This window comes from Gavia stellata, chromosome 12 (assembly GCF_030936135.1).
Source record: "Gavia stellata isolate bGavSte3 chromosome 12, bGavSte3.hap2, whole genome shotgun sequence".
Classification (NCBI taxonomy): Eukaryota; Metazoa; Chordata; class Aves; order Gaviiformes; family Gaviidae; genus Gavia; species Gavia stellata.
Genome location: NC_082605.1, coordinates 9,521,620 through 9,546,852, shown reverse-complemented (window position 1 = coordinate 9,546,852; position 25,233 = coordinate 9,521,620). Strand labels below are relative to the sequence as shown.

The 25,233-nt window shown below is 35.4% G+C and overlaps 1 protein-coding gene across 1 annotated transcript in view; it reads right to left on the bottom strand.

Moving 5' to 3' along the window:
* CACNA1D (calcium voltage-gated channel subunit alpha1 D) overlaps positions 1-25,233 on the bottom strand; it is a 194,489-nt gene that overhangs the window by 42,598 nt on the left and 126,658 nt on the right. Inside the window, exons 21-32 of the mRNA XM_059823472.1 lie at positions 24,667-24,726; positions 20,089-20,195; positions 18,881-18,968; positions 18,274-18,381; positions 18,051-18,103; positions 17,645-17,791; positions 16,732-16,933; positions 15,374-15,532; positions 13,953-14,063; positions 10,841-10,870; positions 8,265-8,348; positions 7,855-7,938 (exon numbers count right to left, since the gene is read on the bottom strand). Coding sequence (XP_059679455.1) covers positions 7,855-7,938; positions 8,265-8,348; positions 10,841-10,870; positions 13,953-14,063; positions 15,374-15,532; positions 16,732-16,933; positions 17,645-17,791; positions 18,051-18,103; positions 18,274-18,381; positions 18,881-18,968; positions 20,089-20,195; positions 24,667-24,726 — 1,233 coding nt within the window. The remainder of the gene's footprint in view (positions 1-7,854; positions 7,939-8,264; positions 8,349-10,840; positions 10,871-13,952; positions 14,064-15,373; positions 15,533-16,731; positions 16,934-17,644; positions 17,792-18,050; positions 18,104-18,273; positions 18,382-18,880; positions 18,969-20,088; positions 20,196-24,666; positions 24,727-25,233) is intronic.

Here is a 25,233-nt window from a genome sequence, read left to right as displayed (position 1 = left end):
AAAGCACTCTTTCTCAGCTTCTTTGGACTAAGCAGTCCTAATTGCCTGTTTCTGATGGCTGACCTGCTGCTGGGAAGTGTTAGGATGTCATATGTAAGAGATTTTAAATTATGGACACTGGACAGAGCAGACCAGGAATGAAAAAGGAAAACACCCTGTTCACAAAAAGTAAATTGTACAAAAATACCAAGGTAGAAATAGATACTAGAAACAAACAATGAAAACGAACTCTTGATACCAGAAGATTTTTTTTCTACTGGAGCTGAAAATATTCAAGTTCTGCTCATCGTTGGTCAAGTGTTTTGGTCACATTTTAAAGTGAGGGTATCTAATTTTTGACCCTCTCTGGCATTTCCACCTGATAATACAGCACCTTGGTTTATATTATGAATACTAATTATAATGAAGCTAATATAGCGATATACCACAAAGAAAACATTATTCATACTTATTTATAAAGGAAATGCTCATCTAGTTAACCTTTATGTGTGTCCATCCAGCATGAAGTAATGCTAAGATCTGGGAACCTAAGATTAAGATAACACAATCTTCAGTAACAGTACCTGACAGACTGACAATAACAGAATATCTGCTTCCTACAGATAAGGAAAAAACATATACTACCCAAACACATAATCTTATTTGGAACTTCAGTAATATTACTTGACATATACAGACATAAGTAGGTGGCACATTATGTGTATGTAGGGAAAGTATTAGAACAGTCTTGAGACTCGGGGGGGCAGGTTGAGCAGAGAGTGTCTCTTTGGATGATAGCTGCTGACAAGAATGCAAATAAAAATATTTCCTGCAGTCAGGCAATCTACCTACAATCTCCTCTTTCCTCTCACCTTCCACCAATCATTCCAATACTACTTGTGTCCCAAACACTTGGGGACTGGCTGGTCATTATCGTGATTTTTTGTCCCCCATGGGTCTACATGATTCCTAAGATGACAGATGTACTTTCTGGGATCACTGCTAGAAGTCTGGTAATGGGCACAGCTGGAATAAATGGACAGCTTCTGCTTTCACTGCTTGGCTAACAGATGCACTGCAATGAGGTAAATCAGGACAGAGACTGGCTTAATAATGCTATCTTTATTGTCAGACATGTGCCAGCTACCCTGACAGCCTAGTTCAGCAAAGCACTTTAAGAATTGGCTTAACATTACGTAGTTATAAATACTTCAAATAGGCAGTAACATAGGATTTTGTTTTCTTAATCAAAGTTCAACACAGCAGCTTTCTTCCCCAAACAATCCCAACCCTCGAAAAAGATTAACCAATGATCAGCCTAGATTTCTGACTCACTGATTAAAATGTTTGCAACCTGCTACCAATTTCAGTCAAGTATTTATTGCTGCTTATGAAAAATTCTTCACATTTTCTAAACAGTAACTCATTACACTCTTCATATTGCAACAGAAGTTTGAAATAAACATCCTAACTGAAAAAAGCTTCAATGTTAAAACTGTGAACAGTGTGAAAGAGATTGCAACATGCATTGGAAGCAAACTGTAGCTCTGTGTTTAAAAAAAAAATAAACATGGTGAAAACCAGTGGATATTAGTATACGGTATGGGTCAAATGCTTCTTTTTTACAGATTGTGCCAAAGGGTACGAGAGTATACCAAAACAAATGAACACATAATGTTGATGTAATCATGTTTGCAAATATAGAAGGAAACACCTGAACGACAAATACAGATGATGACAATAACATATATAGGAAAGCATTCAGGTTACCAAAATATCTTCAGAAATGTGTAGTGTATGCTTGTCTGTATGCATGTATGTATATACATATACAATTTGTTTAAAGAATAATTATTGGAATTCAAATGTGCTAGCAAGTAATTTTCTTCATATTCTTATCAGTGCTCTCTATATTCCCTGGTCAACATGAACCAAATGCCCATATACATAATTTAGTAAAAATTCTGAATCAGTGTGAAGAACCCCAGAGTAGATAAAAAAAGTATCTTTTCCCTTTTAAAAGGTGTATTTAAAACCTTAAGTTCATAACTAACATGTTGATGGCATCAAGTATTATCATGATAACTAATAAATATTCAGTTGTGCAATAAAGCAACTAAATTATTAGTATTAACACCTTCATGAAAGCAGCTCAGAAATTTACTTCTATTCCCAAATTAAATATTGCAACACAATATACATTTCATATTGCAGTAAGACTTCATACTAATGAAAGCAAAGCCATATGAGAATTTATCTTTCCGACCTATCCTTAAGCCTAAAGAGATATATTTGCAAAAGTCTACAAAATTTATTCAGTATTCAAGAAAATCAATGACTAGCAAAAAAACTTAGAACTAACATACAATACTGATGCATGAAGTGGGATTCAAACTGAATTGCAGTGCTCTTGTTCAAAATTGGAATCCAGAATCTCTTACAGGAGGTAGATATGAGGTTTTTAATCCACTCCACACAAGCAAGATCTGCTGTCCCACAAGGTACTAGGCGAGTGGGCAGCTATATAAAAATAAGCACCAGCCCTCCTAGCACTCACTCCACAAGCAGTCTAGCAAATGAAAAGAGCATCCCACTGTTCGCAAGTCAACATTACGCACTACATAGTCCTGAAACAGTAATAATGGTGTTCCTTCTTGCCAAATGGCAGAATATCCAATTGCGGTTTTGTGAGAGACTTCTTTGATCTATGACATTGCTACTAAATACTGTTCATTGTTAAGGTAGTGTAAGCATTGAATAAGCCTCATGTGTTTACAGCGGTGTCAAGACAAACAGGTTTTCCTGAGGGGCTCAGGAGGAAGATATCAATGCTGTTTCTTTAAGCCCTATTGCAGCAAAGAACATGAATTTTACTGAACTTCAAGCATAAAATTAGTCCCATAGGGACTGCATTAAACATTTGCACAAAAGAAAAGGAAAGTGAAATCTCGTTATTTTCTCGACATTTTGGCAGCACATGAACGGTAAAAGAAAATTAAATAAAAAATGTGAATTAAAACCTTTGCAACTACTACTGTAACAATGTGATCATGCCTCTAAGTCATCCAGTGCTGGTCATTCAAATGGTTTCTGAGCTGACAAATAAGATAATTTCTATACAATCTGGCCAGATTGACACTTGTCTGTTCTTACCATTTAAGAACTTACTCATTTATTCAGAATTTATTTTCAATTCATTTACGTCTCATTGTCTTAAGTTATGTATGTATGTCCATCTCCCAGAATGGACTGACCACATCTTGTGCCTCACAATCACTACTCTGCTTTTTTAATTGAAAAGGAACCATTTTTATGACCACACAAGATTTTGCGTGCCATGTGAAACTTTTTGAAAACAAAAGGTTACAAAACCCAAAAGTAATTATATAGGGTTTAGTAGTGTTTTTAATTTTTTTTTATTGCTATACCATATATATATTTACTTATATATACTTGCCTCTAAAAATTTCTAAAAATAAAACGAACATGAAAACCAATTAGGTTCACAAAAAGAGAACTGGTTAAAGGAAGGGATATTAAATGACAGAGTAAATTAAAAAAACAATCATAGAAAATAGTGTATTGCCAAAATATATGTTGCTCTGAGGTGGTTCATTTCTGGACTTGGTCACTGATCCAGTGCTTGAGGATGCTGAGCAGTCCTGTATATTGCTGAACACATTAAACACTGATTTCCACGGACACCAAAAATATTCAAACCACGCTAATTTCCTGGATTATATGTGAATGGCAAGTTACTGGATCAGAAGAATCAGCCTCAGGGCACCATATAAATTATTATAAAACATTAAAAAAATAAGAAAAGGAACAACAAAATAAAGAGATGACATTTAATTTCCATAATTTAATACTGAAATCAAGGTGATATGTAACTAGAAAGTCCAACTCACTCTCTTGAAAAAAAATTGTCTGGTACAAACATGTTATATACTAGAAGAACTTGCTGGCCTTTGGATTAGTCTAAATGTACACAGCTAGACTATCAGAATGATGCTGAGTTGTTTCCACAGCATGGGGCAATTATATATGCAAACCTATAAGGATCTTTAGTTCATCTTGAGTACGTTATGTAGGTATTCACATTCTTTCAAGTCTTCTTTTACATGGATCAATTAAGATGGCTGTACTCGTGCAGTTACAACTGCAACAAGATCTGATTTTACATTAGCACTAGCAATTTACACTGTTTCAGATCACCCCTCAAACAAGGCTGAAATTCCTCAGTTTAAGAAGTTTCTACAGTGGAAATTTTTACAGGTGCCATTTCAAACATGTTTGAAATCCCATTGAAAACAAAGTCTTGTTAGCATGTTAGCAGAGGTGTAGATTTCCCAGGATCACTGTCAGTGTTAGATAAAAAGTACAGGTGGAATGGCACAATTCAGAATGCCAAAAAAATATTAAGAAAAAGGTTCTAAAATACTGAATTTGGATTATAGAAATTTACACAAAACTAATGAATCAAAACAATAAAAGTAATAAAAAACTAAGAAATTTCCCTGGACACTCTGCAGTATTCACTGTTTCATGTTGAAAATGGGAAATTAAGCCCAGAAATATATTGAAACTGTAATACATTAATGACTTGCACAAACAAAGCACAATAAAGTGGAAAAGACCAGAAACAGACAATACTTAGTACACAAATAGTCTGCTGTGCAGTACTAGAAGACATCAAAGATGAGCCTTTTTTCTCTCGTGGGTATAGCATGAAAAACTAAGAAATGACAGTGCTAGTTCTTGACTGTGGTGTATACTTTTCCTGAAGATGACTACTTAATCTCCAGAATATTTTGAAGACAACTGCGTGAATTACTAAAATGACAGTGTTCTTCACACCTGAAAGAACACTGCTGAAAGCTCAGCAGTGATCAGTTACAACTAATGCTGTCAAATTAACACTGTCCATACAGTGTTAAATACGGGGTTAAATACAGGGACATCTTCTACGGTCACAGAAGTACATTTGAGCTATTATTTAATCTCTTCACAATCAAGTACATTTTGCAGTTATTAGGGAAAGCTATTCTAAATTATTGATCTTTTTATGCTCCTCAGATATTATGCTCATCTACACCAGTACTACTGTGAATGGAAATATTGGGTAAATTGTAAATACTTGAGCTGGAAGTCTAAATCCAAAACTTTTATGGGGAAAAAAAAAAAAGAACAAAAACAAACAAAAAACCCACCCCAAACAAATTAGAGGTAGCTTTTAAAAATCTACTCCATGAACTGTAATTATACTTTCAGAAATGCCTCAATGGGACAGTGCAGTTCTGTGCTGACTGACCCTCCCAGCTGGCTCAGGTTCCTTCAGTTCACAGATAGAAAGATCCATCACCTGCTGAGAACTGTGCAAAATCAGCCCAAAATCTAAGGGTCAGGCTAAGGTCCTTCTGCTCCCACATTATCACATCACTCCTCCATTGTTCTTTCCAGTAATGCAGTCAGTCATGAGATTCTCATAGTTTATCATGAAATCAGGAAGTAATTTTAAGGTGAATCAGCCTTAAAATTATTTTGATTGTGTTTATTCTTTGAGATGGCAGTGGAGAATTTGCAGCTTTATAAAGAAATTTGAAGTCTTTAACGAGGGCTAATGGACTCTGTCTATGTTTGAAGATACTCTGCCATCTTAAAAAAAAAAGTTAAAAGAATACATTTGTTTTCTTTATTTGGTTGAAATGCATTTATAATAGGTATTACTATGCTTTACCAAATAGACTAGAACCAAAGAATATTAAAAACTGTGTATCACTGTTTCTCAACAGCAGCTACTGCCACTAATTGATGTTGTCTGTGCCAATGTTAATATGCTCTGAAGGGAGACCTATAAGGGCACAGTATAAGAAGCATTTCCTTTGGCAGCAGCTTTATCCACTCATTTCTGCCCTACCATGGCCCACGCTTTTGCCAATACTTTGTGCTCCGCACCTCATCCAGCCAACCGTGAAGTCCTCAAAATCTTGTGGAAGCACAGCTCACACAGCTATGGGGCTAAGAAGGGCTGTGGGCGAAGGCTGCTTAAGCTCGGAGATGTGAAAAGAAATCCTTATCAAACCATGGCCTCAATCAAGACCAGCCTGACAAATCCAAGCTCCTAGTAGGTGGTCTGCTGATCTGAACAACACACTGAACGCCAAAAACTGTCTTCTAGACAGATCTCACTTGAGAATTATGCATTTTATTTTTTTTTTTCCTCATCCTGGAGTTCCTGGAACAGATCACAGTTTTTTCAAATACAATTTCTATTCCATGTTCCTGGCCAACTTTATTATCATGGTATTCACAGTTCCAAAATCAAGGTACTGTCTAAATGGAGTAAAGGGTATCTTTTCTACTATTGACTGGAGGAATGTGATCCTAAGAATTGGGTTCCTGACATGAACCACTTTGGAAAATCAATTTTAAAATGTGTTTTCTCTGAGATACTGTTTCAATTAAATGGCAATGATAGCCACGGGATGGATTTGCTTCCCCAAAATACGATAGAGATTGTTGCAACATAAATATTCACCACTGAAGAGTATTTATTCAAATTTAGAATTAAATATCCCTACTGAAAAGAAACCATTTGGGTAAGTAATAAAATACACTGGGGCAAAAAAAAGATGCCTAGCAAGTAGCTTACTAAAACAAATTTAAAAGAAAAGGAATGTTATTAACCAGCTCATAAACTGTGACTGCTGTAGAAAACCATGCAAGCTAAATATCTTCAAAGAATACCAAGCAACTATTTATATCTACAGCTTTCTCTGATTAATCTATTCTTTGATACAAGGAAAATATGTGAATGTTGGGGATCTCCTGCATCATGGGTAATTCTGGATAACTTAGTTCTCAGAATGATAAACAGGTAAGATCTTCAGCAGGTGGAATACGCTAACCTCACCTACTGAGTCTGTGTGCTCCCTGGGCATTTTCAGTGCCTGAGTTGGATCCAAGTCTCACTTTCTTCAAGTCTCCCTGTTTGAGGTCTCAAGAAGCATTAGAGGGAAGCGGCACTTTCCTCTGAAATTTTATTTTGAATAGTTGAACAATGAAACATGTAAGTATGGGAAGCACTTGCATATCTACTCCAGAACTGGTATGTATTTTGTTATCTTTCATTTATCATTTTTGTGATTCACCTGTCCTTGTTAAAACCAGCAAGTCAGATAAAAAACAGGCAAAACTCAGCATTTCCCTATTTTTTTCTTGGAAAGGGCTCTTTCTGTTGCCCAAACACCTATAAGTGTAATGGCCATCAGTCAAAATTTTGGTGAAAAGATGGAGTTTTCCAAGTACTTTAAGAGTAATTCAAATTTCAGAACATTTACTGTAGGATGGGAAAAGCAAAAGGAGTAGGAAAAAAAACCTATTCAATTTTCCACAGCATGGAAAGCCTTTCTTTCTCTACGTACACTGTTTCTGCTACCTCATGAGATATGAATACCAACATTGCTTTAAAAAACAAACCTCCCACAGACAAAAAATCATTATTTGTTAAACTGGAGCCACTGAAACAACTTACAGAATCTTGAATTATCTTGGCCAAGCTACCTACAAAAATCACTGGGCTTCAAGTAAAATAGTAACAGAGGCTAAATTCCTTTTTTATACATAAAATGTTTTCTGTACATATATAGAAAAATACAATTCTCGTTGTCTCACTATGCTGTGTGCATGTGCAACTATATGGGTATATCGATTTATAATAACAGCTTGTACAAAGAACTGTATCAATGTTTTGGTCTGATTCCAGGATAAAACATACTTTTCTAAAAAAGGATTTGGGGGTATAAAGTTTACATTTTCTGTATTTCTTGATGACAGCAATTACTTTTTAGTGCATGAACAGTTGCTACTTACATTAACTTCTGTTATAGCAATATCAACGACGCTACCAACAACAATTAAGGCATCAAAAGTGTTCCATGCATCAGTGAAATAGTGCTGTTAGGACAAGCATTCAGCAGAAAGAGAGCAAGAGAAAAACACAAACAGAAAAAGAGAAGAAAAGGACAGTGTTATAACACAGAAACACTCTAGGCTTCTCTGATGTACCACTATACAGTCTAATCTTTCCCTTTCATAGCTAAAAAAAATTGGTAGAAAAAAAAGGCTATTTATTTCCCATATCAACATAATTGACCTATGACTGGTCTGCACTCAAACTTTAGAAACATCAGATCAAAATCTGTGACTTGTCCAGATGATGGAAATAGTGGGGAGACAGAGAAAGAGTAGGGACTGGGGAAAGTAAGCTGGGGTATACTCACATCAGCTTCACTGAGAACGACGTCTACTATGCTGCCAATAACGATGAGGGAGTCAAACGTATTCCAGGCATCACTAAAATAGCCCTGAACAGAGCAGGCAGGGTGCAAACGTTTGTGATTACACATGAAATGTCAAATATTTGCATACTTCTGTTTAGTTTTGCATAAACAGAAATTAGTTAAACAAAACCTGTGGTCTAATGAGAAAACAAAACAAAACAAACAATATTGCCTACTGAAGGAAAAGCAACATATATGTGCATGTGTGTGTATATATATACACTTTATATATATACATGTACAGACACACACACAGACAGACACACACGCGCACACACACACGCAGTACACATGCATAATACACCATCATATAAGCACAATGTTGGCAAGCAAGCCATCATCCAAAACTGGTTTTGGACCTCTAGCAAGGCTGAAAAAATCTAACATATATACCCTAACAAGCACACAAAATCCCTTTAATAATATTTCTATAAGACTAAGCCAATTGAAACCTCCTCAACATTAATGACTTTAAGATAGTCCTATCTAAATGACTGGTAAAAACATTCAAAGGGTCAGAGCTCATCAGTGGTTAATCATGCACAGTTATTAACATGGAACTGTGCATAGAGAACTGACTTAATCTTCTATTCGTATAACTAGGTTTAATATAGAAACTCACACTACATTTGCAGTCAGGGCTTGATTCTGTAACCAGTGAAGTCAGTGCTAGGAACCATAGCAACCTGAACAATTTCTTAATGCTTTTAATGCAGCCAGTCCAATGTCTGAAAATTCATTTTCATAAATTGCTTAGTCTCCCTTCTGACATTTTATGGCATTAAATACATTCCCTGTGTGTACGTTACTGGCACACTGCTGCAAATGGTTATAAAGTGCTATTGTACAATCAGCTGTCTATTGGCATCAAAACTGTGTGTTTGAGCAAAACGATATTTCAGAAGAAACCTTGAGGTAGGTTCTAGGATCAATCTGTCACTGGGAATAAATCAAGATGTATTACTCTGTTGAAGGCAACTCTACAGAGACAAGATATGTAGGTTTTCTGCAATATGTGGATTTTGCCTAGTTATTACACGAATTCAGAATTGCAAAAATTACTGAACTTGCCCTTTTTCTCATTCAGATACATTAATTGATCAGCCAACCGTGACTAAGGAACGTGCATTACACGACAAAGGCTGAAATGTACACTTTGTACATGTACATTCTGCTTTCCTGGTAATTAATTTAAAAATACTAACTTGTCAGCCACTATTGAAGCTCTAAAAAATAAATTTAGCAAAAAGTTTAAAATTACAAGTGGGCTAACCTAACCTTATGTCTAATTACATTTATTATTACACAGTTTACTATAAGATAATGTTTTAGCTGAGTAGTTTAAGTTGTTACATGTGTTATTAGCACAAAAAAAGCAGTATCAGCTACAAAATGTTTTAGAATTGGAAAATATTTTTCTCAAGATTTTAAACTGTTAGAATTTCTAGTAACTTCACAGTTTAAAAGTTACACTCGAGTACATTACTATTTGAAAAAAACTAATTTTGTGTGGAAATTTTCTCTTGGAGATAAGAGAACTGCTACAGAAGAAGACAGCGCTACGGTGTATTCTAGGAGAGTAAGCACTGAGCAGAATCAAAAAAGCCTCATTATGCTTCTAATGCTACTCAATTTTAGCTCTTTTAAAACACAAATTACTACAATCATTCCCTCATTTAAGGAAGGGGTTGTAAGAGGAAAATAGATCAGAGTATGATTATCACTACTACAGCCTTTTGTGCCACTTGCTTTGGTTCTTTGAGAGTAATCATCAATTCCAGTCTTCAGGCAAAAGCCATTGTTCATGGGCTTGGCCTCCTGAACAAACACATCCATTTCTGAAAACTCCTGCACAATTCCCTGTCACTCCTTCCTTACTCATCCCACTTCACAAGAACAAGCCATTCTCAAAGTTTCTACTAAACATCATGCTGAATGACCTCAACGATACTGAAATTTATAATCCTGAAGAGATTAGCAGCTGCCAACTAAAGAAGGGGAGCTACTCTCATAATACTCTTCCTGATCATTCATATTCCTTATTTCTCTTCTTTAAAAGAAGTATCTTTCTTGATTTTAAATTAGCGATATTTATATATATACATAAGAGACTATTGCAAACAGCAAACAGATAATCAGCACAATCCTGAGGCGTGCTATCCATCTTCCTCTACAACAGGAACCAAAAAAGGTCCTCCAAATAAAGGTTAATTTCAGCTATAGAAAAAGTGACTTTACTAGACATGCTACAATATAAGGCACTGAAATAACAAATTCACATTTTCATTCAATACAACTAAAATACTTTATACATTTATTTTATGAAACCTTTTCCATCAGTATAGACAAATATTGTTCAAAGTAATATGTAAAGCAAAAGCATACAAATAAACAAAAAAACTAAGAGAAAATAAAGATGGTTTTGGAAAAGGGAGGAATGGACAAGTCACAGCAAATAAACATCATGCAAATAAGTTGTTTTCACCACTGCAATGACCCAAGATCAATTCACTTACTAGCCATCTTTCTTTTTTTCTTACAAAAATCTGATGTAAAACGACATGGAAAATCATTACAAGTTTAAGTAACAGCTAGCTATCATGAAGCTGCACATACAGTATGTGTTGATGTATTATTTTAGATTTCATAGCTGTATTTTTTTTGTACTGTACTAAACCATGCTAAGTAACAGATTTTAGCAAATGTGAAGAACAATGTGAAGGAAAAATGCCTAAATGCCTGCTCTTTTAACTCACATTACGAAAAATTTTTTCATTGAGAAATGCTGAAGGATAAAATCACAAATCCTGGGGAATATGTAGGCATAGAGAATTAACACCAAAATATGTTTCCATAGATCTACCACATAAATATTTTAGTCCTTTTAGTACTCTGTTGAAAAGTTTAGGGCCTCATTCTGCCAAGTAATGTGTGTTCCAATCTCCCAGTCAAGAAGTGTGCCAGACACTCAGCATCACCTTTAATATCTATCACCTGTCCAAGTTCTATATATTTCAGAGCTGGAAGGCAGCCTGCAATACCTTGATTTTAAACAACACTGTATCATAGTAAGAGTATCAATAATTTATAGTAGCTTTAAGTTTGCATGATCGGCAAAAACAAAAGATCACAGTTTTCACAGGATTTTTGTCAACGTATTAAGGGGACACTGTCAAGCAGATGAGATAAAAACTAACATGGTTTTATCTATTCTTATTTTTATGGAGTATGTAATGGAGTTTTTATTTGACACTTTGAGCATCTTTGAAATACTTTTTAAAATGCACAAAATTAATAAATAAAACTGTCCATTCTGCTAAACTAGACTAAGAAATCCACCAGTGACACAAACATAGAGGAAATGAATCAGTCTTTCTTCATGGACTCTAAAGCAAAACATTAAGTTAGGTTTCAGATTGTTCCTACTATTACTAAATCTTCACATGAGTTAAAGCAATTCATTGTTGTTTTAAGCATGTATCTAGTTAAAAATTAGATTACTAAAAGACATTCACATTCTGCTTAAGATTGCTCGCTGATTTGCAATTATTAATGAACTATGTAATATATGTTGCCAATAGGTGTTAAAGAGTATCTGACAATTTTTAAAGTTACAATTTTCAAAGAATAAGAGGAACAACCTTAAAGATATTTAACTGCCTTCCCTTCCTGCTAATTAATCTCTGCCAAAAGTCTGATTAATATCATGGCCTTTTAACCTTGCCCTGCTAATTAACAAGTTTAAGGTGTTCTGCATCTATGGGGGAATGAAATTCAAGAAATTAGGACCTTTCACTGACAGTGTCTGCCTTTCAAACTCTCAGGATGCAGATCCAGGGATCTCTCACAGTAAATGCATCCAATCAGATAGAAAGCATGTTGCGACAGAGTTAGAACTCAAATAGTACAAAGTCTTAGAGACCAGTATTAAGACATTGCATTTGATAATGAGTAGGAAGTCCATAATACAAATGGAGCACTATGATTTATACACTCATGATCAGACCACTATATTTTGCATTGGCTGCTGTTTCTGACTACAGTCACAAGTGCATGGAGAACCATACAAGGATTCACAATCTTCTTTCAAAGAGCAGATGATAAAATGCAGCAAAGTCTTCTGAAACTTCAGTGTGAAACAAGGATATAGAACAGGAAATACAAATCAGGAAACACAATCAGCATATTCATGACACTGTGGTCCACATATCTGAGCTATCTCCTCTGGGGCCTCATATTGTGTTATTTTTAATGTGAAATCCTTAGCATTTAAATAAGATAGGTGACACAAAAATACAAACAAATTCATTAGAGATGTACAATGGACTGGACAGTGCAGAGCAAGACTACAGGAGAGTGGGTAACCATTCACCCAGAACTCCACACCTCACATCTCAACACCAGACCTCAAGTGATGTATCATTTGTTTACTTCTGCAGGCAAATACAAGCTAGCTTTAAACCAAGTAGTAGCTCAGGCTCCACAGCCGAGCTCATGACTAAATGCATGCTGAATAAGTAGTTCTGAAAAGCTGGAAAGTAGTTATACAGCTACTCCATGCTGAGCTCTGGGCAGCCGTGACTATGTTGCTCTATCAGAGCTAGCTTGTTAAAAGCAAGAATAAGATCGCCCACACAGCCTACAGTCATCCAGTTCGCTACTTAACACCAAGAAAGGACACAGTTCAAAGCCAATTACAGATGCAGATATCCTGATTACTTTGAAAGAAGGGCAATGGAAAATGAGAAATACCAGCCTTAGATGGTGAGATCAGTAAACTTTAAATGGCATGACTGTCTGTTTTTCAAATTCCACATATAGTGAGTGACCACACTTTACTTACATAGAAATAAGCCCAGAATAAATATTTATTTCATTGTACTGAAAACCAAATTTAGTTCAGTTTTTCATTATTAACTTTTGCACTGTCATAAATGGGGTATAAGAACTGAACAAAAAGACTGCATTAACTGTCACAGTCTGATTTTCATCTTTTTTTTTCAATTAGTAATTATAGTTATCAGTTTCCCTTGCAAATCTACTTTTGAAAATGTGTCTGCATTATTTATTTTGACAGTGTCCCTTTAAGGCAAAGAATCAACCGCTCACTGTGGGGCCCTCTACCAAATAGTGTGTATGTATAACTGAAAACATAAAAATCTGAAAAGGCTACTGAATATGAAAATTATTTATGTGTATAGTTGTAGTACTTGGCTATATTTTATAAAGTAAAGAAGTAATTTTGCATTTTAGAATAGAAAATATAACATAACATACAGTTCTTTACTGGAGATTAACTTAGTGTAAAGTTATGGATGTTGTACCACAAATAGAAGTGGTAATGCTTGTAACAGGAAATCTGATTTACAAAGAGATGTTTTCATTACCTCAAAATATTCCACATCTGATCAACCACCTTGTAGGATTTGTTCTGATATCTGCATTTCATTTCCTGGAGTTACATATGTACATATTATCAGATTAACATTTCTATTATGATTTCATTGATAGACAAATGTGGGAAATGTAGGTTCTTTTTGTTCTTTGAATAATACATAGCTAGTGTTAAACTTACGTTACACTTAATTCCTGTGGTGATGACCTAATTAAATCATATCTAAAACTTACCTTGGGTTTGAATGCAATCAGTTTCAAAACCATTTCAACAGTGAACACTCCTGTGAAAACCATATTCATAATGTCCATTGCATCATTAAAGAGCTTAGACTGTCCATAGTGCTGTGAAGGAAAAATACAATACTTTTAAAAGCCTTTAAATATTTTTTAAAGCCTTTAGCTTTAAAATATTAAGTGAAAGTAAGGCATCCTAAGACAAAATTGGCAAAAATGCAGCACGGGAAAGTATTTTCTAGTAGTATTTATGATGTACACCTATATACATACATGACTACTTGAATATCTCTGGTCAAGAACAGAGTTGTTTAAATCTATTTTGTTTAGGCACTAAGTGGAACAAAATTGTCATTCCTCTACATCCTAAAGGAATCTCCAGAGAGATGGTTTTGAGAAGAAAACTGTTCCCTCAAAAAAGGAGTATCAGACAACAGCAATTTCCCATGTTTTATATGCTGGGCTTTAAAATTACATAACCTTATGTCACACCTGCTTAGAAAGCCTGTAGTATGTTAGTCACAGAATGACATATATTATGTAGGAGCCGTATTTTTAAGAGGATACAGTGCATACAAGTTTACTGAAAAAAGTAGAATGGTTTTGTAAACTGAACTTGAACCATCCTTTTTCTTATCAAAACCTGAAATACTAGGGAAAAGAAAGAGAGAACTTGGAAAAGTAGATAAGAGAAGTAGCTGGTGAAGAACTGCATACATAATATAGAAAAATAAGAATAATAAATATATATATACACACAAAACCCCCCCACACATGCAAAAATACACACAGATATATACAGATATACAGCTAATATATGAAAACATGTTTAGGTTTTTAAACTTCTGAAAAAGATACAGACACAGAGGATAGAAATATCACAGAATGGTTTGGGTTGGAAGGGACCTTTAAAGATCATCCAGTCCAATCCAACCAAATATGGAGTAGTACATATACAAAATGAACACAGAACAAGTACAGAAACTACACAGAGGTGAAGTAATGCTTAAAGGCACTGCATAAAAGAATGTATTAGATAAAAGAATCTAAGGGGTTGAGAGAAACGTTTGTTAACAAAATTAGACTTTCAGGTACTCCAGATTTTCTTGCACATGGATAACCTTGGGAACACACACATATAATATAAATAAAATTACACTGCAGGTACAAAGTAAAGCTCAAAGAGCTTGATTAGCTTAGGAAGACCTTTATCAACATCAAGCTGTTTTAAACAATTTTACTTCAGAGAACTGATGAACAGGTTAGAACACATCACAAAAGAGTACTATGATCAGAGGCAGTTGTTTTCTTAAATTTCACTTCATAAAAAAATACAGGTTGCTACAAATGAAAGGCATCACCCATTCCTTCCCTGCAATTTATGCCAACAGCTTCAAAAGAGCTTCTGGTTTTCCTACCTGCATAGCCAAGCAAAGTGTGTTCAGCATGATGAGGACAAACATGATGTATTCAAATCCAGTAGAATTCACCACATACCAGAACTTGTACTGGTAAGGATTTTTTGGAATATATCTACGAAGAGGACGTGCCTTCAAGGCATATTCTACACACTGACGCTGTAAAAGCAAATACGTCAAAAATTGTCAGACTGTACCTAACAGTTAACCAACTGATACTATAATTAATAAGCTCAAATTGTTAAATATACATCTTAAAAATAGGCAGTCTATCTACTTGATATAGGAGTTTTTATTATTAAGTGTTAATAAAGTAGTCAAGTAGCTTACCAATCCTCACTTGGTTATTTACAACTGTACTTAACCATATACACTACTCAGCCACATGCAAAGAATCAAATAATGCTTATGGAAATTCTGAAGTGTTTCACCTTTATACAGTGCAGTAGTATACAGTAGCATACCACAGACTATATGTATATATATGTATAGTATATAGCATGACTATTAATGCTTTGTCTTTACAGTTTTCAATCACCAATGTAACTGCATAGCATAAAACCCTAGAGTCAGCAAAATAAATACTGAGGAAGAGTTATTCCTAATAGTTCCGTTAAATTGCCCAGCAAATTCATGTCACATATATGACATTATGGATTCATCTCCTACTCTATTAGTGCCTAAAATCTTCATGTAATCTGGGTCTTCCGTTTGCCTTTCGAAGAATGCATATAAAAGCTGACTGATGGGGCACAAAATGCAGAATGAATGCTGGCTAAAGTTTCATGCTTAACTTTGTTTAAATGAAGTGTGTTAAAGTTGGACAAGAGTACCTAAAAAATCATGAGTGGTGACTGATGAGTTTCTCAGTCAAAGGATTAAACAGTAAAAGGGGACAGTTTTGTTGGTTTTTTTTTATTTGAATCTGAAAATCCCCTGTGAATTTCTAAAGGGGGGGGGGGGGGGGGGAACCAGCAAAACAAGAGTAGAACATTTTCAACACTTTCAGACTATTCAGAACACTAAATTTATTTTCCTGTTCTTATTGTAAAATCTACTTCTGCCTATGGATAAGCTGGCAAATGCTGTATTCTTCTTAATGTGACACCAACAAGTGAGGCACTAAGACGCTAACAAGCTTAATGTAACACCTTTCACAACAGAAAGACTGATACGTTGGGCTTATGGAAAGAGGAACATACAATGACCTGAATACCAGTTGCTAGTATGTACCAATTCAGGTTTTTTACTAAAATATGTCTTTGGTGCCCTCTTCTGACCCAAAGCAAAAAGAAGCTCTTCATGCATAAATAAAAAAGAATACTTCCAAAAGTTAAGAGTTCATTATTTCTTTTAACCTGATTTTTGTCCAGCTCACAGTTCTTATACTCTTGTTCTCCCTGTTCTTGGAATGTAACAATCACAAAACCAACAAATATGTTCATCATAAAGAAAGCAATTATGATGATATAGATGATGAAAAAAATTGAGATCTCCACTCTATAGTTGTATACAGGTCCTACATTCTCGCCATTTGAATCAATGGCTTTGTATAGCAGCCTGAAAAACAAACAAAATTTTATCTTTATTAGCATTAAAATGACAAAAGAGAGTAAGATATGCAGACTCAGAGGACAGGTTTCAGAAATGGTCTGCTGTTTACTGTTATCTTTTTATAGTTACTGACAGTGCTTACAAGCATATCAAAACCAGAAGAATCACACCACACAACATTACATTTTTTTCCAAAAAAAATCAAGGTAATGACCAATGGCTGTATTTTTTATTTTTTTGGTCCCCACATAAAGCTATCCTCTAAGACTTTTCTCATTTAGGGAAATAGTGATTGGTAGTTTGCTCTTCCTGGGACCCTCTATGCAGTGTACTATTGCATGATTTCGTAGTAAAAGTTTTACTCAAAGGCCTCAAAGTTTCATATCAGTATTAAAGGGCATCAATGGATAAACATCTGAGAGGATTACTTCCATTAGAGCTAAAGAATAGCTCATTATAGCAAAAGTAGCTGAAAGATTAGCAATCTAACAATATTTTAAAAGTTTGCCCTTTATAGATAGAGGTGAATGAAGAAATAGAGGAAAAGTGCACAAATTCAGAGGATAGTAGGGTTTTTTTCCTTCCTCCGTTAATAAGTTTTTATACCATCACTTAAGACTGCTTTGTTGCCCAAAAATGCCTGGTAAATGATAAAGAACTGTTCTGGAAAACGTAGCCGTCTTAACAACGCTGTGAAAACATGGAGAATTCACTCACGCTGGCCAGCCTTCAAAAGTGGATACTGTAAAAAGGGCCATCATAGCAGACAGAACGTTATCAAAGTTGAAATCACTATTTTGCCAGACCCTCTCTTTGACCATTGGATTATCAACATCTCCATCTTTATAAACAATGTATATCCCTCTGTGGGAAAGAAACAAACTGCCATTAGTGAAATAATAAATCAGCCTCAGAGTTACTCAATGCTCTGTTCAAAACAGTTTATTTTACTCCCTCTCTAAGCTTGTTTTATTTCCTTGCTAACCTGTGTTTTCTGGTGGATTTAAAATTATAATTCCAATTTACACAAACCTAAGTGGCCTAACACATGACTGCCCATATCTGCTACAGTTTAAATTATTCAAAATATAATGTGTCATTCTTAGATCGAAGATGTTCTCACCGGCATTCCTCGGGATTCTGTTTTGCTTCATCAGTGCACCTGTAGAATTTTCCCTACATATAAAACAAAAAGCAATGACAAAATCCAGAATATGCAAAATAAACATATTTATGCTATGATTGGTTTAGAAGGGGATCAACCCAGTTCCAGCAGCAAGCCACCAAGAATTCAACTAAGCTTTGTTTTTCTTGTTGCAGTGTAAATTTTGAGCATGTCTACTTACCTTGAACAGCTGCACTCCAATACAAGCAAACATGAACTGCAGCAGAGTTGTAACAATCATGATATTGCCAATAGTTCTAATAGCCACAAAGACACATTGAACAACATGCTGGAAAGAAAGAAAAATAAATACATTTTAATACAACTTGTTACTTAGTATCACAGAACACATGCCGTAAAAGTCTATTTTATCACATTCTGATTATTTTTTAACACAACTATTTTTGTGTTGTTAATATTATACCTACTACCATAATTAAACTTGTTTTCTAAATTTGTCTAGAAGTCTGTTGACACAGACCCATCAACATCAACTGACTAAAAATGACATAAGCATTATGGAAAAACAATTAAAATACTGCTCTGGCATGTTGGTTCACCACAAGTATTATGGTCAAAACCTGCTCTCCATGGCATTGCTCTCCATATATAAACTGCTGTAACTGTGCGCAGAACCTGGCCTAATATGTTGAAGAATCAGGAACTGATTTACGTCCTTGCCCTGTAAACTCCTCAAGGCAATTTTTCTTGCGCAATAATTTTAAACCTGAGGCAGGACTGAAGAATCAGGCCAACAGAAATATAACTTAAAAAATAAAAATAAACACCTTAAGTCCTTTTGCTCTGTTTATTGCCCTTAGAGGCCTCAAGACTCTTAAAACTCTGAGGATCTTCACAACTGAGATAGCACTTGATCTAGGGGGAAAAAAAAAGTTATTCTGTTACTTTTAAGGTAACTGATTTTATTACTAATAACAGCAATCTTCTTGCAACTTCCTTATACAGGAAATTTCAAAAAAGTCTGAAGATATATATACAAGATTTTTTGAAGTATTTCTTTATTGATCCTTTATTAATATTAGAAAATAGTATCACTCTCATAAATACCATAAGAATTATTTTTATTTCTGGAGCAACTTGGGAATTAACAGCTCAGAAGCTTGTCTAACCCTGTAATGCAGTTAAGTTTGGTCACAAGCAAAATAGTCCCCAAAGTATTTTTCAGTGTTGACAAGTTGTTTCAAAGACACTGTGTAAGTCCTGGAAATCAATGAATACCTTGATTTCCAACCAGCTGGAGATTAAAAGATCTCAAATGACTCACAATCTCTTTGTTTAAGTAGCTAGGACTGCATTTTGAGGAAATAATAGCAGACAGCCTTTTAAAGAACATATCGTGAAACTGAAAGCTTGTGTAATAGGTATTCTAGTACAAGCAGAATACAAAGTGGGAGGCAGTTGGCTGACACCCAGCGCTTGCTCTTTTCTAAGTCACTAAGGGTTTCACAGATGATTTTAAATGAGGCACAACTGCTCAGTGAATCAATAAGCACCTTCAGATTCTTTTATTATGTTTAGCTTGATCCAAACAAAGCAAAAAAATATCTTCACTACCACTTAAAGTCCTGATTAAGGTACAACTTCTCTCCCCTTCAAATACTATCAAGTTACATATCCCAGTAGGTCAATGCTGAAAGAGCAAGCTCGTAGAACTAGATTGTAGACATGGCAATAGCACAAAAGAGGGTATATAAACCTCCTGAAGCTCCAGGAATTACTTGTTATACAGTACAGTGTCATGGTGCTCTTCCTTGTTCTCTTGGTAATAGCGGGAAGTAGTAATTTGTTTTCAACCTGTATTAGTAATGAGTTACGACACTCTCCATATAAAGCACTACCTCTTGCCAGTTCCAACCCTGAATACTGATACTGCACACTCACACACAATGGGGGAACAAAAGGAGCTGAAACATTGATTTCAGTATAAAACCCCAAAGCAAAAATAAATCATTCACGTTATAAGTGTAGTACTTACTGAATACCAAATGATACCAGAGAAACACCCACAACCAGCAAATCCAGCAAATTAAAATAATTCCTGCAGAAGGACCCTTTATGAAGGAATGCTCCAAAAGCTGTCATCTAAAAACAGAATTGTTACACATTTAGTCTATATTTCAATTTATTCAAATTCACATTTAGGCTGTTTACAAGACACTTGCCTAGAGTGTGAATGCATACAATGTTATCTCACTTTCTAAAGGCAATTGAGATATAAAACAATCCCACTATGTACATTAAATCTTTCATTTAAATCATAAAGATTCTGCTCAAGCAACACCAGCAAATGCGTTAATTGTTTGTGATGTCAACAAATGTTACATTTTTTGGAAGAACTGATTAGGCAGAGCTGATTACACTGAATTGATTGGGCCTTTGTTAGAAGAGTGACTACAAGAACCATACAATTTCCATGCTTACTAAACTGTGAGGTCCAGATTCTGACTCCTAATCATTCATACTGTCTTGAGAATTGAAGGAGCTGAAAATGTATTGCAAAAGCCTGAGTCTCACATCTGAACCAGCACAAGGCTGTCATAAGGAAGCATTACACTGCTATTTGGCTTTGGCTCACAGGAGGCATGTTAAGATCATGAGTGTGTATCTTGGAATAACCTGGAACAACCCATAGATTGTTTTGTATTATGTGTGGACAAGGGTCCCCAAGTTTTGCTGGTCTGTGGGGAATACCAAACATTGCTCTCCCTACGGGACTTTCTCTTCATTTTTTGCTTTCTATGCCTAGATTAAGACGAAAGAAGCACACAAAGGGTATCTTGTGAAGGAACCTGCATGCATCATTTGCAGGTTTCATTAGCAGCCACTGATGGAGACTCTATTAATTATGGCTTCAGACAGAATCTGGGTAGATGTTCTCAGGTATTGCAAAGCTGAATTTGGCTCCTAAATATATGAATTAGACCCTTACCATAACTGAGAGTAAGTACCAGTTAAAAAATTCACAGTGGAATCCAGTTAAGCCATTAGAAGAACAGAATCTGCACTTGAGTAGAATTTTGCACGGGTTTTTTCATAGTTATGGACTAAGACTGAAACTAAACTTGAAATTGAAATAAGGATACCTTTGAAAAATACCTAGCAGTCAGTGCAGGCACATGGATTCTAATTTCTTCAGCCTTAAGGTCGTTTTAAAGTACTCTCAGCTACTCACTGTTTTCCATAGGTAAGAAAACTCAATGGCAGCCAGAGAACTTCTGATACTGACTGTGCATTTTAAACCCATTACTTTCTGTTCTGTTCCTCAAGACAGAGCGAAAAGATTTTAGCTCCTTTCCTCTTGCAGCAGACGATTACATCTTTCAAGACTGTTCCACAATGTAAAACAGAGGTTCCGTCAATGGGCATCTCAGTCTACTGTGTCACTACTCATATGCATTAACTTGCAGGCCTTTTGTATGAAAAACCATCAGCATCAGTGAAAGCTATATATCTGCAAAGGAATGCAAACTACAAAAGATGCCTTTTTCTTGGAAGCCCTTCTCTCCTTATTCTCATGTTAAACTTTCTTTTGTCGTGATCAAAATACTAAATGATCCTCAAAACTAGAAGAATAGAAATCCTAAAGCTTTAACCTATGCCATGACATGAGAGATATAATACAGTTATATTATAAAATTTCCAATAAATTCCTAGCTCTTTTCACTTACAGCTGTACAGAGTCTGGCTAAACTCATTAAAATCAGTGGGAGTTGAACACTAAAATCACCCTGAATATCAAACCTACATCTATCTACAAATACTCATTTACACTGTAGTATGTTGTCAGTTAGCAGCACACAAAGTTTCATGTGAAGACTCCCACAAAAGTAAGGATACATTGACCTAAAAATACAGGTGAAGTACATATCTCCCCATCTTTATATGAAGACTCATATTTCAATCACTACAAATCCCAGTGAAAACATTTGACTAAAACCCTCTGTAGCAAATCATTCTATCCTTCACACAGACCAAAGCAAAGCCTAGAGCGGATTTGAGGTGGTGAGCCCTATCACACAGCCTTCAGCAAAGCAGATGCTGCAGGATACTCACTGAGCTGAGTGCCTGGGGCACCACCAGTGCTGCTCTTTTCCTTCTGCCTGTAATTCCACACCAGTGGGGAATTGTTTAAATGGTGTGGGATTAGCACAGCTGGGGCAAGGTTAAATGCACAAGGCCCTAACTTGACCTTCGCTCTGATGCTTTCCCATTTCCCAAGTATTGCAAACAGGATGGTAAGCTGGATTTCAGCAGCATGTAGGGATTATGTAAGAGAATTCTTAAATGCTTTAAACTGATGTTGTGGCTTTTCTGTTATTCATATCCTCATTCATATACTCGACACTATATAATGTGGAAATCCTCATGTCTGCAGAGCAGTCAATAAAACAGAGCTGAGAGTTAAAAAATGCTGAGAGTTATTCTGTTTTAATACTTGGGGTTTTTTCACATTTACGAGTTTCTTTGCTGCAGCTGATAATACTGCCTCTGGTTACCTTAATTTCAGTTTCATACACTTTTGCCTGGAAGTTACGGAATGCTATTGTTACTGCAGGTCTAGTCTTGAATTTACTCCTTGCAGAACATACGCAGCTTCTGTACAATTTAGATACTGTGGAAAGCACAGCGCAAAACCCAGCATGGAAGACATGGAGGACTCCAGCCACAAGCAAGCAAAGCCGATGTCTGAGACATGTTAGTAAAGCAGGCACTGTATACGTACATGTGTCATGTTCTGGTTGTCCATTATGGTTTTTATGGTACAATTTATTTTCCTTTATAAATACATGTGAGTGCACTGCAGGGCAGAGCTTCCTGGAGAAAGTGGAGTCAGAAGCATCAGCATTTTTGGCTACGTTGGGGCTTCTTGTCTCTTTGTAATATTTTACAATGCCAGATTTCAGTAGCCCAAGCTCTAGTGCTTCCTACTTCCCTTGAATAACTCTTGATTCACTCAGTGTCAGAATCTTTTGCAGTTAGTAGGAATGCTGCTTTTCTTAACACATCCAGTTATGCCTCTTTATGCCATGCTTTATAATTCCTCTGTCTCACAGAGAAACACAATCGGAACTGCAGGGCCTGTACAACCTGCTGCTCAGAGCATGTGGAAGTTTACCAACTCTCTTCTGCCACAGAAATGGCAGTAACATATTTTGTATTGCTTCTCAAATTCAGAGTCGGGAACTAGTTTGACCTAATGCTACGGTTCTTTTCAGCGTTTCATTCTTTCCTTTAGTTTGGCCTTTCTCTAGCAGTGAAAAAACCTGGATGTTTATTTAGAATGCTACAAATGTTGTAAGATTAATCAATTCTATAGCAAGCTCCTCACTGCTGAAAATGAGAAATAAGGGGATAAACGTAAGTCTGGGAGAATATTTGCAAGCGTAAAAATAGTCTACTACTTACAGTACAGATTATCTTGTAAACAGCCCAAATATTGCATCAATTAGTATTAATCAAATCACATTGTGAAGAGTATGCACAGCAATATGAGCAAAAGCTGGGAGAAGAGATTTTGTTAAGCTTAATCCTCAACTGGAAATGCAAAGTTTATGTACAGATTCTTAGTGCACCAGAAATTTCTAAGTGTATAGATCAGGGTTACTCAACCAAAAACTCATGGTGAATATGCACAGCATGAAACTTTTAGGAATCATGTGTAAATCTCTGAAAAAATATTTTGCAAATTCCCACCAAAAATTTTTATTTCTTTGTTCAGCAATTTCTTACATGTAAACCTAATCTTCAGTTATATAGGTTCTTTGCCAGGGTTAGCCCCATACATCTAAAATCTGAGTAACCCCAATGGAGATTCTTAATAATCAGTACACAAACTATACATTAAAATGCTAATTTTTGACTCATGCATGGGTAATACATTTAAGCAAGCATATTTATGCCTTCTGTGCATTTAAATGTATGCCCAAGATAAATGCAAAGTATCTTAGTGTATAGATAGATAAATGCAAGATATCTTGCAAGTCCTATTTGCAAGAAAATAGTTATCTACTATTTTAGCTCTGTGAATATAGTTCAGCAAAAGAAATAAGAAATTACATGCTCCCTCCTTAAAAGACTGATTATCTCTTTTGGAAATGCCAGAGCAAGGAGAAGGAAAAGCTCATGCGCAGTGAATTATTTTTCCCTTTTCTGACAACTGTAAGTTTAAAAGGGTAAAAAATGAATTATTAAATTGATGTAATGATAAAAAAATCAGCTTCTTCATGCACCCAATGGTAAAAAATAACCAATCAAAACTATGAGGAACTGTCAAATAAAAAAATCCTCTAGTTTAAAAGAAGTTTAGCTTTGATCGCTTAGAGAAAAGGCGAAGAACACTTCAAGTGCCTTTTCTTGGCAGGTGACACACAAGGAAAATCCTTTTAAACAAACTTCCTTTAAAAACCTGTTACCTTCAAAATGATCTCAAATGTAAACATACTAGTGAAGACATAATCTGCATACCCTAGGATCTGGAAGGTAAACAAAAAGTTACAAACATTATTGCTAAAGCTGCTTTTGAGCTAACAACGATCAATTAACAATGCATTACCTTTAACAGGATTTCAACAGTAAAGATGGCTGTGAAAGCATAGTCAAAGTAACCAAGTATCTGCAAGGTATAATATGTGCCACAGTAAGAAATCCATCTATTAATAAATTTTTACAATTTAGACCACATACACATCAACACCTAAGTACGTAGATGGGGAATTTAGACAGTGTAGTTTAAAAATCTAGCTATTGTGCAACCATTTTTATTTACTTAAAAATTTATCAGATGCCACTGTGCTTAGATATTAGATTTCATCACTGAAGAGTTAACAGCACCCAATAAGCAACTTGCTTTCAATCAGACTTTCTTCTATCAGCTTTCACAGGTGATTTCATTAGCCTTTAACAGAGATACAGAATCTTATACAAAGAATAAATACTTATTATTAATAAGTCTTTTTCTTTTTTTTACCGAAGCGTTGCATCAAAAAATAAAACTTCAATGGATGCTTCTGGATTGCACATCATTCTACATTCTGCTACATTATATTGTTCCTGTATAGACAGGGCTAGAGTGACACAAAGCAAATTAACGAATAACTAAATTACTTAAAATCAGTACTAC